This window comes from Terrapene carolina, unplaced genomic scaffold (assembly GCF_002925995.2).
Source record: "Terrapene carolina triunguis isolate 2854851 unplaced genomic scaffold, T_m_triunguis-2.0 Scaffold210, whole genome shotgun sequence".
Classification (NCBI taxonomy): Eukaryota; Metazoa; Chordata; order Testudines; family Emydidae; genus Terrapene; species Terrapene triunguis.
The window spans coordinates 8224910-8238098 of record NW_020664561.1 but is presented as its reverse complement, the minus strand read 5'-3'; the positions used below and the strand labels follow the sequence as shown (position 1 = coordinate 8238098).

The following is a 13189-nucleotide window of genomic DNA, read 5'->3' as shown; positions in this document are numbered from 1 at the left end:
TTCAGTATAGCAAATCTTAATGTTTCTATCTGTAAGCATTTCTAAAGGGCCCGCTCCTGACGTACCTGGGCACTGGACTTTTAGGCCTAGCTGACTGGAAACTGTGAGCGTTGTAACACATCTGGGAAGTCCGGAGAGGAATTACTTCCACTACTTACACCGACAAAATCCAATCTCTCTCTCCTTGTACAAAGCAGATGCATGTGAACCATGCTCAAGGTTACCTGGGGTAGCTGGGGTCGCCTCTCCTGAATGCTGTACTTTACCCAGGCCATCACTGCATTGAACACCTGCTCCTCACTGCGAACATTCAACTCATCACTGGATATGATATCTATGAGCTGATTGGCTGGAAGAAGCATGAACTCCTCACTCTCCATCACCTGTTCAAAAAGATGGTGATAAAGAAAAAGGTAAGGACAGTGTTTCAAAGCACTCACTGCTTCTGGACTCTACTTCAAGGTTAAAGGAGAAATCCCTCCCTTTAGATAGGATCCAATTGGTCAGATCCAGTAAGGTGCTGAGCACCTTCCACTTCCGTTGACGTCAGTGGAAGTGGAAGATCTGCAGCGCTTCACAAAATTGGACCCCACAGTGCAGTTCAGATAACTTTTAGATGGCAATGCAAATGAATGGGGAATATAAAAGTTCTGTAAAGTGGTAAGTCACAGCATGCACTAATCTAGTTTCAAAATTCGGGAATAGCAAAGCCCTTGTTTAAAACCAGCCTCCTCATTTGCCATGTGGAATACATAAAACAGAAAGAAAAATGTTCTGCAGCTGATAAATATTTGAGAGGAAAGTGGCACCAAAATAAAGACATTTTATTTGTAACCTAATAACAAATCCAAACCAGAACCGAAGGTAAAAGTCTCAAAAACACATTACCAGAGCCATTGTAGATATATAGGAAAAATCTTCCTGATGTTGATTTGTAGCAGAATGGAAAGTGTCTCAGGACAGCAGATGGACTCATATGATCCTACCTCTGTCTCTTTCACTCTCTCTAAATATACACACAGAGTGATAGAGTGCCATTGCACTTAAGAGGGAATCAGAGCCTCTGAAAAACCCCAAGGACTGATCTCCTATGAAATATAAGCCACTGACAACCTGCAAACATGTTAATAATTTCTTCTGTACTCAAGATAAGAAGCAAGTTTCTCTGAAGACATTAGCCACCATTAGAAGACCTAGGAGATTCTTCTCCTTCCTATGCTCAGACCAAATGATAGCACAGTGATAATGCACTACACAGCCATGCTGCAGACATTCCTGGGTGGCTATGGAGCTAAGACACACTGAATATCATGCTCAGGCACTCAGATAGCAGGACAATGGGAGAGGTATAACAACCTAAATAAAACAGACTTATGGACATGCACAATTGCTGACAGCCAACCCATCTTCCACACAAGTGTGCCCAGTTTCTACCACGGCACCTGGGAAAGAGGTTCAGCAACATGAAGTGCTTGAACATTGGCCTTTCACAGTAAGTAATGTGCATGCAAGAGCTCAGCTTCCTGGCTGCAAGATTTTAAGCATAATACAAATAAATTCTCTTGGCAAAGATTTCCACTCTTCTAGTGATCAGCTGCATGGTCCATTTAGTTACTTGAAGAACTGATTCAAAATATTGTGTGTGTACTAGAAAATATCCAAAATGCTCACAACAGCACATGTTGCTAAACGGGACTCAGCAGGCAGCGAAGGTCACAGTTATCCGACTAGCTTCCAATGGTCATAGGAGAAGCTGAGATAAAGTTGGTCAACAAACTACCTCGCCTCTGCAGTCCCACTGCTGGGGAAGGAGGTAGAAACTGGGCTGCCAGCATGTCTGTCGGGTCTGCCTCCCACCCCTACAAACGGTAGCTTGTGCCTAAGGCTGGCCCTGACAGTTGCAAAGTGATAGTCTGAAAAGTAGCAGAGCACTGCAGGGAGCAAAATCCTGTAACTCTCCAATTTATTTAATAATGGGAGGTCTTTTAAGACCTTGAAAGTAATGCTAGCGCTTCTGCCACCTGGGTTGCCACCTCTGTGTAACTTGCTAGCATACATAATTTAACAATCGCATAATTTAAAAATGTCTAAACATCACCTTTGTCCCAATTTTCCAGATAATTATCTGGCTAAAATTATAGACTATTTGACTGCTTCCTTACTGAAAGCTTATAGCCTTATATAAGATCTTGAATGGGTTACACTACTGTTTTCATGCTGATTGTGATCAGGAGAATTTATCTTACAGTGTTGGCTGTGATTATTTGATTTATATACCAGACAACATGGTTCATCCTCACAGAACAAATGTCTTAAAATAGAATATATGGTAAGAGTTTTGCCTACTGACACAAAAAAGCATGAGCTGTCCATCCTACAATCGATTTTTTTTCTCCTTTGCAAAGATGTCAGGAACAGAACAAAAAAAATTATGCAGGAACAAACCTTCATAGAATAAAATTGTTAATAGATTCATTTCACATTATATGCATGAGATTCACTAGGACAGATTAAACTGAGAGGAATGGAAAACTTGGAGAACTACTTTACCAAGGAATTAATGATGTATTGCAGCAACATACATAAAAATAAACAGAACTAGAAAGTTAGCACAGTAGAGTATATGGACTAACTGACTGGCTTTGCCTAGTTGCCTAGTGGTTAGTCCTCTACATTGCCAGGCAGGAGATTCCATCTTTTGTTTCATTCTGTCAGGTTGACAGAAGTATGTACATGCAATCCCTGTGGAGGAAGGAACGCTTTGCATTACTTATCAGTCCATTTTGGCTTATTAAATAGCCAGGTAACTGGGTTCCACACAGGATTCTGGTCCATTCTTCAGGTGGAAAGAAGATGGCTGCAAGGATGGTGGCCCCAATAAGATGGGGAAAGAGATGGAGGAGAGAGGATGAAAAAATAGAGAGTTCTTTTAGGGCTCTGATAAGGACATGGATATAGAGGCATAAAAACAATAGCATCTGCCTCTTCCAAGTTTATATGAACGGTTTTGAGTAAAGAAAAAAATACTGTTGTAATCACGGCAGCAGCTTTCTAAAGGCCACATTTCAGTTTAGTAATTTATACACTAATATAGTTGAAGGGGAAGCTTTTTTTTTTTTTTTTTTTTGCAGCCAAAGCTTTTGTGCGGCATGTAATCTGTTGTGGGTAGGAAGAAAGACAAGAAGCTGGCTGCAGTGGGAACATAAAGGAAGAAATGGACTCCTTGCCATTGGGACCTAACACTTTCAGATTCTAACTGCATGTATCAATGTTTGAATATTTCAATACAAAAATACTGGACTGTAAAAAGTTATTTAGAGGCTTGTAGTCATGCCCTACTCATGTAATAGTGGAAAGAACACAGCTCTAATAATTGAAAACAGCAAGCATTGAAAATAAACAACTGGCTGATTACCGTCCCTCCCCAAGAAAACAGCAGAATTAATGCAGTACAGAGAAAATGTGGAGTGGAATGGCAAGCTTGAAGCTTGGGCCTGAAAAATTCACTCACCTATGGCAATCATTAAGTTCTACAGAATTTAGACTCATTTAAAAAAACCCAAAAACCTCAGCTTCTAGCCCTTATGTCTGAGAAGCCTTCCAAATACATCTGAGCATAAATCGATGCAGTGTGTCTTCAGTTAGCTTTGGAGCAGTCTTCAATGTGTCTAAAGACAGTCAAGCTCAAGTCTGTCTGCCCCTGCTCATAACTTACTAAGTGGCACCAGACTGAAATGAACACAACTCTGGTCAGTTTCACACAGCTCTTCAGAAAAACCTGTGGGTCACAACCAATCTATCAATTACATACTGCTGTGGTTTGGGAAAGCTATATGTAGAAGGGAAGGCATTGAAGTTATTCACAAGGGAGGGGATCCAAAAATTGGTAGCGGGGAAATAGAGTAGGAGTAACTCCTTTCAAGCCTCCTGGCTGCTGTGAGGGGTAAAGTGGTGCAGGTTCTGGAGGAGGTAGGAGAGATATAATGTTCCTTCTCCCACCAGGGGAGTACAGCTTCAAGTTTAGAAAACACCTTCTTGCCAGAGGCTGACACAAAATATATAGCTCCCAAACCACCAAATAGTGACCAGGAAAAGCATCCTGATAGAAAACACAGCCCTATTACTCCCAAAAGAGAATGTGAGGAGGGGCTATGCTTCTCACCAGAGCTCTACCCATGGGATTCCTTGGTGGGACCCCACCCTCTTCTGTCATCTATTTCTGGCTAGTAGGACTAGTCCTTCACTGAACTGATGTCTGGTAAGTCTTTCACATCTGCTAGAAATAACTGAAAAAGTAAAAAACCTGACTTGGGTTTAAAAAGGTCACCTCTGCAGATACACATTTGAATTACTTTCAAACAACTGTTGCTGAATGGCAGATGTGAAACACAGTTTCTGATTAGGGAAGGGAGTTGAAAGCTCCTCTGAGGCCTCTGCAATTTTTCCCACAGCTTCCCCAGTTCTCTCCAATCCCTTTATTAAAACTCTATATTTAGTTTTTGAAGTGTGTGTGTGTGTGTGTGTGTGTGTGTGTGTTTGTGTTTTAAACTATTCAGCACCTCAGGAGAGTGGAACGTCACAAACTATTGTTCAGGAACAGAGTGTCAGATGCAATCCATACACATTGCCACTTACCAATGAGCTTTCAGCATTCACTGTTTATAATATGTGTAGTATTCACATCAGAACATTAAGTTGAGAAATAACTAGTATGTAATATAGAATAGTTATCATGCAACTTAGTACTAATGCTGCAGCTACATCCTCTCTCTCTTACTACGCCAGTCAATACTGACCAGGAACAAGAGACATTGCAGGTGGAAGGGCAGGATCTGTAAGGAGGCACTAAACACGAAATGCCCAGAACCCACACCCTGCAGCTTACCTCCTGAAAGTTATGTTGCGTGAACTTGTCGGCAATCCTCAGCAGCTCACGGCAGGAGTGAGTGTCAGCAAAAGCCCGGATACCCAGGCAGTTGGAAGGGTCCAATTGTCTTTTTAGGAACTCACAGCAGGCTTCCTGGATCTCAGCCAACTGGAGTAGGCAAGCAGCTGGCAGTAAGGTCTGGACGTTGCCCTCTTCCACTGTGATCTGGGAAGTGTATGCAAAGTCAATCAGCAGCTCCATGGCCCTTTCATCGATGTCTCGAATCACTACCTCTGTCTGCCGACTTTCTGCCAGTTCCCCAGTGAACATGGCTCGGAAATAAGGACTGCAGGCTGAAAGTATCACCCGGTGTGCATAGATCTTTTTGGCACCCACGACTAGTACCACATCACACAACTCTCGGTGCTTCCGCAGAAGATTGATAACCTCTAAGGTTTGTCGAGGGTGCTTGTCTGAGATGTAGGGCATGCGAGCAGGTTGTGGTACTCCCTCTGGCAGTTTGTTGGGATCTCCAAGGGTGCAACGGCTCGTCACATCCATTCCGGTCTCTCCTGGTCGAGTACTGGTACACCTGCAAAGGAGCAAGCCATGAAACAGGATTATCATTGACTCATCTCTCACCAAATGTCATTGGTGGCTCTGTGTCCATCACTGTCTGGTCTGAGCTGGACACAGAAATATCACCACTTCCAGCTTCCTTGGCCACCTACGGAAACAAGCACTTTTGATCAAATAGCCACAGAAAAAAAACCAGTCTAAATCAAAGCATCCCAGTGAGTTAACAAAAGCCAGCTTGCAATAGGCTCATGTTTACATCTATTTTATAGACTTTTCTGGTACTCATCACTGTAGTATCTGAGCATGTCTTACACATTTAATTGAACCTCATAATAGCTCTGTGAGGTAGGGAAGTAATATCCCCATTTTACAGGCAGTGAATTAAGGAATAAAAGAGTGACTTGCCCAAGGTCACACAAGAAGTCTGACCAGAGCTGGAACTAAATCCCAGATCTCCAGAGTCCCAGTCAAACTTCTTAACTACAAGATCAACCTTCTTCTCTTCTTCAAGCTTCCTCTATGTAGATTTTTATATCACCCATCACTGTGGTATTTGAGCACGACAGCCCTGTAGACTTTCATAAAGTAAGACGGTTGGCTAGTATCATGGTTATGTCCCAGCTTCCTGGTGCATCCACTAATTTATTTGTTATCTCTCTGATTTTTGTACCTGGACTCTTCAGACACAATACACACCCTGGTGTTTCTGGTGGGTTCCAAGAGGTTGTTAATTTCTCCTAGGAATTGCATACTAAGGACTGCAATTAGTGTGATTGGATCCTAAACAGTCAAAACATTTTCAACAATACTTAAAAAAAAAAAAAAAAAATCAACTCCCTTTCCCCGAAAGGAAGAAAATAAAGTCAAGATGGAAACCTTAGAAACTAGAAGCCATTCAGCAAGATACATAAACAATAACATCTTTTACAGAGATTGGGGGGGCAGGGGACTACCCTAGTATTTCACCAATGTCACTGTCATTAGCTAAGGTGTAAAAAGTTTTCAGCCACTGCTGCAATTCTTTAGTTCTTTGTTGTCCTCCACTAGGTTTTTAGGCCACAACTACCATCCCCATACACCCTCTTGCCCCTGGACAGGTATCAGCCACAGGGTATCTTAGGAGTAGAGCCACTGCTTTATACTATCACCACCAGCCACACAAGCCCTCCAAAAAAGGGGTAGAAACTGAACTGTACCCCACCTGCACTGGCTATAAATAGGGAGAACACAGTTGCAAAAAAGGCTAACATAATTCTGTGGTGCGTGTGTGTTGTATGTCAGACTTGGGCAGTAATTTTCCTGCTCTACTCGGCAGTGGTGAGGGATCAGCTGGAGTACTCTCTCTCGTTCTGGGCACCACACTGTAAGAAAGCTGTGGACAAATCAGAGAAAGTCCAGAGGGAAACAAAATGATAAAAGGTTTAGAAAACTAACCTGTGAGGAAAGGTTAAAAAACCTGAATGTGTTTAGTCTTGAGAAAAGACTGAGGAGGGACCTAATAACAGTCTTCAAATATGGTAAGGGCTGTTATAGAGAGGATGCTGATCAATTGTTCTCCATGTCCATTGAAGGTTAATCTACAGCAGGGAGATTTAGGGTAGATATTAGGAAAAATTTTCTAACTATAAGGATAGCTAAGCACTGGACTAGGCTTCCAAGGGAGGTCGTGGAATCCCCATCATTGGAGGTTTTTAAGAACAGGCTGGACAAACACCTGTCAGGGATGGTCTAGATATATTTGATTCTGCCTCAGTACAGGCGCTGGACTTGTTAACCTCTCGAGTTCTCTTCCAGCCGTACAGTTCTATGATTCTATGCTGCTCGCAACCACTAGTAGCAAAACATTCTCACTCAATCTGCACTAAGAGTTAAAAGGAAATTTAGCCTCACTTTGCAACTGCATGGTACATTTTGCTGCATGCTTGAAGGAAGAATTAAAAATAGATCACATCTTTTTCTCTCATTATGATGTCAAATGCACTTTCTAACCACAAGGAAGTTGTTCTATTCATGACATTTCAAATAATTCAGTTGCATCTTAAACTGTTTTCCCTCTTTCTCCCCACTTCCTCCCCAATCGTCATATTCAGATGTTTCAGACCATTACCTTTCCCTCATATCTTGGTGACAAAGGTTCAGCTGGGTTTCCCCTCTAGGTTTTGCTGGTTACTCCTATTCAGTCTCTGTACACTTCAAATAGATTGGTTGGTTCCCCCTCAACTCTATCCTTTTATATGCTCACTGTCATCCCTCGTAACATCTCTGACAAATCCTTTTGGTTTTAAACTCTCTCTTCGTTCCTGCACTTTTCTAGCTCATTTCACCAGGCGGGGCTTTCTCATCATTTTCAAAGACATGCCCTGTTTTCAGAAAGGTGATTTCACATACAATGTTGGGAAACTTTCCAGTGTGGATTATGTAAATTAATCTCAGCAATATCCCCATGCAAACCCTAGAAAACTTGGTTATACATTCATGTACTTGCCTTACCAGTTTAGTTTAATAGTTTTTAGTAAATCAGGCCAGAGGATAGGTACTTTATCCTTCTATCAGGAGATGGAGAAGGACTCAAAATAATTTGTGACAAAATCCTCCTGTAGGAGGGTCTAGTTCTAGCTAGGCAAACCAGTTAGATTGCATTATGCGCCACCATTTTTAAGAGGCATCAAGCCTTCTCTGAAAAAGAGAGAGCATGAGTAAAATGTGTACCATCAAGGCCACTTTGGACAGCATTTCTTGACCAAGCTTGCAGCCAAAGCATCTTTGAGCAAGGTAGATGCTGCCATCAATTTCAAAGTGACCCTGATGAAATTATAGATCATATCACAGAAAAGTGTGGGATATTTCTATTAGGGGAGCCATTTTCTGAAAAATGGGATGCTCCTTGTTATGCCTGAAGATGAACTTTTGAAGACACATGTGGGCTTCCCAACTACATGAGCCCCCTGAAATGTGGTCCTGGAGCAGCACTCCCAAACTCTTTTGAGAACCACATCCGCCTTCCATTCTACAGAGTCATGGCAAAGGCTACTCCCCTACGAGTAGGATGGTTTACTTAGCCAGTTCCATTATCCAGAAGTCTTAAGCCATGTCTACACTACCGTTTATGTCGGCAAAACTTATGTCACTCAGGGATGTGAAAACACACACCCCTGAGCAACATAAGTTTTGCCAGCATAAGTGGCAGTGTGCACAGTGCTATGTCGGCGGGAGAGCTACCGCTGTTCATTGGAGGTGGATTAATTATGTTGACAGGAGAGCTCTCTCCCGTCGGCATAGAGTGGCTATGAGAGATCTTACAGCGGCTTAGCTGTATTGGTACAGCTACGCTGCTGTAAGGTCTCTAGCGTAGACATAGCATTAGTTGATTTTGAGAATTGGGAAGAGAACCAGGCGAAAACTATTCGAGTGTCCTCTAGATCAGTGGTTTTCAAACTTTTTTTCTGGTGATTCAGTTGAAAATAGTTTATGCCCACGACCCAACGGAGCTGGGGCTGAGGGGTTTGGGGTGTGGGAGGGGGCTCAGGGCTGGGGCAGAGGGTTGAGGCGCAGGGGTGAGGGCTGCAGGGTGGGGCCAGGAATGAGGGGTCCTTTGGGGCCATCTGCCTGTCCCAAGTCAGGATAAAGGAGGAGGGTTGGGCATGGGGCTAGCAACTCCACCCCGTAAAAAATTAACTTGCTACAGAAACGCCAATAGAGATAACAGAGACTTTTAGCCTGGAAAAAGAAGGGTCTTCAACTCGAAGACGCATGACGCTGGGTGGTGAAAGTCGTGAGGAAGCCACTAAGCCGATTACCCTTCTTGCAACCAGGAGGATTACCATCGGTACATGGAACGTGAGGACCATGTACGAGTCAAGAAAGACGGCGCAGGTCGCAGCAGAGATGAGGAGCAACAACCTGACCCTACTAGGCATTAGTGAGATAAGATGGACGCAAGCTGGACAGAGACGACTGTTGACAGGAGAGCTGTTGCTGTATTCCGGACATGAAGAGAGCGACGCACCCCACACACAGGGAGTAGGCTTCATGTTGTCCAAGCAGGCACAGAGGGCACTGATTGGTTGGGAGGCACATGGTTCCAGGATCATCACAGCATCCTTCAGAACTAAAATGAAGAGGATTAAGATGAATGTTGTACAGTGCTATGCTCCAACCAATGACAGTGAAGAGGGGGACAAAAACTATTTTTACAACAGACTTCAGAAAATATTAGAGATTCTCCCAGACAAAGACATTACCATCCTTATGGGAGATTTTAATGCCAAAATTGGACCTGACAACACAGGATATGAACAAGTCATGGGGACCCACGCTCTGGGAGAGATGAGTGAGAATGGAGAGAGATTTGTGGATCTGTGTGCACTTAACAACCTGGTCATAGGAGGTAGCATCTTTCCTCACAAGCGGATCCATAAGAGTACCTGGGTATCGCCAGCAGGCACAATAGAAAACCAGATCGATCATGTCTGTATTAGCAAGAAGTTCAGAAGATCTTTGCAGGACGTTAGAGTTAGAAGAGGAGCAGACGTAGCGTCTGACCACCACTTAGTGGTGGCCAGATTGAAGCTGAAGCTGAAGAAGAACTGGATAGACGCGTTAGACAGAAGAGCGAAGTACAACGTCAGCCTTTTGAAGGATCGTAAGATCAAGGAAGATTTTGGACTGACGCTGAAGAATAAGTTTTCAGTACTACAGGATCGGTCTGAGGAAGAGGAAGACAGTGTACCCAACAGATGGCAGAAAGTGAGAGACACTTAGGTCAGCATGTCAGGAAGTGCTTGGAATTAAGAAATACCAGCAGAAAGAGAGGATCACAGCAGAGACCTTGACTAAGATAGAAGATAGAAAGAAGAAGAAGGCAGTAGTTAATAACAGCAGGACTAGAGCAGCAAAGGCTAAAGCGCAAAAAGAGTATGCTGAAGCCCATAGAGTAGTGAAGAGGAATATTAGGAAGGACAAGAGAGATTATGTGGATGGACTGGCAGCAGAAGCGGAGCAGGCAGCATACAATGGCAATATGAAACAGCTGTATGACATCACCAAGCGACTGTCTGGAAAGTTCAGCAAGCCAGAGCGTCCCATCAAAGACAAGCAGGGAAAGTCTATAACAGAAATAGAACAACAGATGAATAGATGGGCGGAGCACTTTGAGGAACTTCTGAATAGAACAGCACCATTAAATCCACCAGATATTGACCCAGCCAACGAAGACCTTCCAATCAATTGTGACAGACCAACCAGAGATGAGATCAGAAAAGCCATCACTATGATAAAGAATAGGAAGGCGGCTGGACCTGATGATATTCCAGCAGAGGCCCTGAAAGTAGATCTGGATGTTTCAGTAGAAATGCTGTACCCCCTCTTTGAGAAGATATGGGAAGAAGAAGTGATTCCGGCGGACTGGAAAGAGGGATATCTTATTAAAATCCCCAAGAAAGGAGACCTCAGCAATTGTGCCAACTACAGAGGAATCACACTTCTGTCGGTGCCAGGGAAGGTCTTCAACCGAGTCCTCTTAGAGAGAATGAAGGATGCCGTCTATCCACAGCTACGAGATGAGCAAGCAGGTTTCCGGCAAAATAGATCATGCACGGACCAGATAGCAACGCTCCGCATCATAGTCGAGCAGTCTATGGAATGGAACTCCTCGTTGTACATCAATTTTGTTGACTATGAGAAAGCATTCGATAGCGTGGATCGAGAGACTCTCTGGAAGCTCCTTCGGCACTATGGCATCCCAGCAAAGGTGGTCAACCTGATTAAGAACTTATATGACGGCATACACTGTAGAGTGATCCATGGAGGGCAGCTTACAAACAGCTTCCAGGTGCGAACCGGAGTCAGACAAGGATGCTTGTTGTCACCATTTCTCTTTCTCCTTGTCATTGACTGGATTATGAAGACATCCACTTATGAGCGTAGGAACGGAATCCAGTGGACGTTGTGGACCCAGCTTGATGACCTGGATTTTGCCAATGACCTTGCACTCCTTTCGCATAGCAAACAGCAGATGCAAGAGAAGACCAACGTAGTGGCAGCCACGTCATCACAGGTTGGCCTCAACATCCACAAGGACAAGACCAAGATCCTCAAGATTAACTCCATCAGTAATGACCCAGTCACACTGAATGGAAGCCCTCTGGAAGAAGTGCAGTCCTTCACCTACCTAGGCAGCATCATCGACCAACAGGGTGGCACGGACGCAGACATCAAAGCAAGGATCGGTAAGGCAAGAGCAGCTTTCTTACAGCTCAAGAACATCTGGAGCTCTAGAGAGCTGTCTTTGGCAACAAAGATTAGACTGTTCAACTCCAACGTGAAATCAGTCTTATTGTATGGAGCTGAAACCTGGAGGATAATTAAAACAACCACCAGGAAGATCCAGACCTTCATAAATAGTTGCCTTAGAAGGATTCTCCAGATCCGCTGGCCAGACACCATCAGCAACATCTACCTCTTGGAGAGGACCCGTCAACTTCCAGCAGAGGAAAAAATTAGAAGGAGAAGGTGGGGTTGGATAGGACACACACTATGCAAGCAGCCAACCAACATCACTAGACAGGCATTGCGGTGGAACCCCCAAGGCAAGCGGAAAAGAGGCTGTCCAAGAAACACCTGGCGACGCAACCTTCAGGCTGATAGCATAAAAATGGGCTATACCTGGAACCAGCTAGAGCAAATGGCCCAGGATAAAGGACTCTGGAAATCTGTGGTTGGCGGCCCATACCCCGATTGGGGTGACGGGCATGAGTGCGTGAGGGGGCTCTGGGCTGGGGGTGCGGGCTCGAGGGTGCAGGAAGGGGCTCCGGGCTTGGAGGGGCTCAGGGCTGAGGCAGGGGATTGAGGCGCATGGTTGGGGCACGGACTTACCTCCGGCGGCTCCAGGTCAGCAGTGCAGCTGGGATGCAGAGGCAGGCTTCTCGCCTCTCCTGGCACCACAGACCGCACTGCGCCCTGGAAGTGGCCAGCAGGTCTGGCTCCTAGGTGGAGCCGCGCAAGCGACTCCGCGTGACTCTCGCCCGCAGGCACCCTCCCAAGCTCCCACTGGCTGGGAACTGGCCAATGGGAGTGTGGAGCCGGTGCTCGGGGTGGCGACAACGCACAGAGCCCCGTGGCCCCCCTGCCTACGAGCTGGACCTGCTGCTGGCCACTTCCAGGTAGGGACTACTAGTTTTACTAATAGTTTTTACTGGCCAGCTGCCAAGGTCCCTGGGTGCTGAGCAAGGCAACCCAGTGCCTTGCATGCCGCAACCCAGTACTGGGTCGCGACCTGAACTTTGAAAACCACTGTTCTAGATTGAGTAAAGCTCCCTATGAAATCTTAGGCTCTTGGGCGTTTTACCCAGATCAAGCTATATTTTAAGTTAGTTTAATTTGTGTGGTGAAAAACCTTAGCCCCTTGCCTCTAGTTGGGGAGAATGAAATCTCCTCCCTTCCACTAGATTGAAGTCAGTTTTAAGTCAGTTTTAAACTGAATAGCTGAAAATGTGGCTTGTTAATGAGAAGAATTCCATTCTATTCAGGTTCTTACACCATGCCCATTGTCCTGGTATTCTTGTACCACCAAGGTATCTGGTATATTTTCTAAAGGAAAGAGTGTTACTTAATGATTAAAGCAAACTGAACAGATGTAAAAAGAACGAGTACTTGTGGCACCTTAGAGACGAACAAATTTATTTGGGCATAAGTTTTCGTGGGCTAAAACCCACTTCATCGGATGCATGCAGTGGAAAATACAGT

At 44.5% G+C, this 13189-nt stretch overlaps 1 protein-coding gene across 4 annotated transcripts in view; it reads right to left on the bottom strand.

Annotated features, from left to right (window-relative positions):
* The window catches only part of LOC112107368 (kelch-like protein 20), a 42110-nt gene that overhangs the window by 15356 nt on the left and 13565 nt on the right, over positions 1 to 13189 (bottom strand). For all 4 annotated transcript variants that reach the window (XM_024201032.1, XM_024201029.2, XM_024201030.2 and 1 more), the window contains 2 exons: positions 4886 to 5459; positions 225 to 383 (listed from right to left, as the gene is read on the bottom strand). In XM_024201032.1, coding sequence (XP_024056800.1) covers positions 225 to 383; positions 4886 to 5459 — 733 coding nt within the window. The remainder of the gene's footprint in view (positions 1 to 224; positions 384 to 4885; positions 5460 to 13189) is intronic.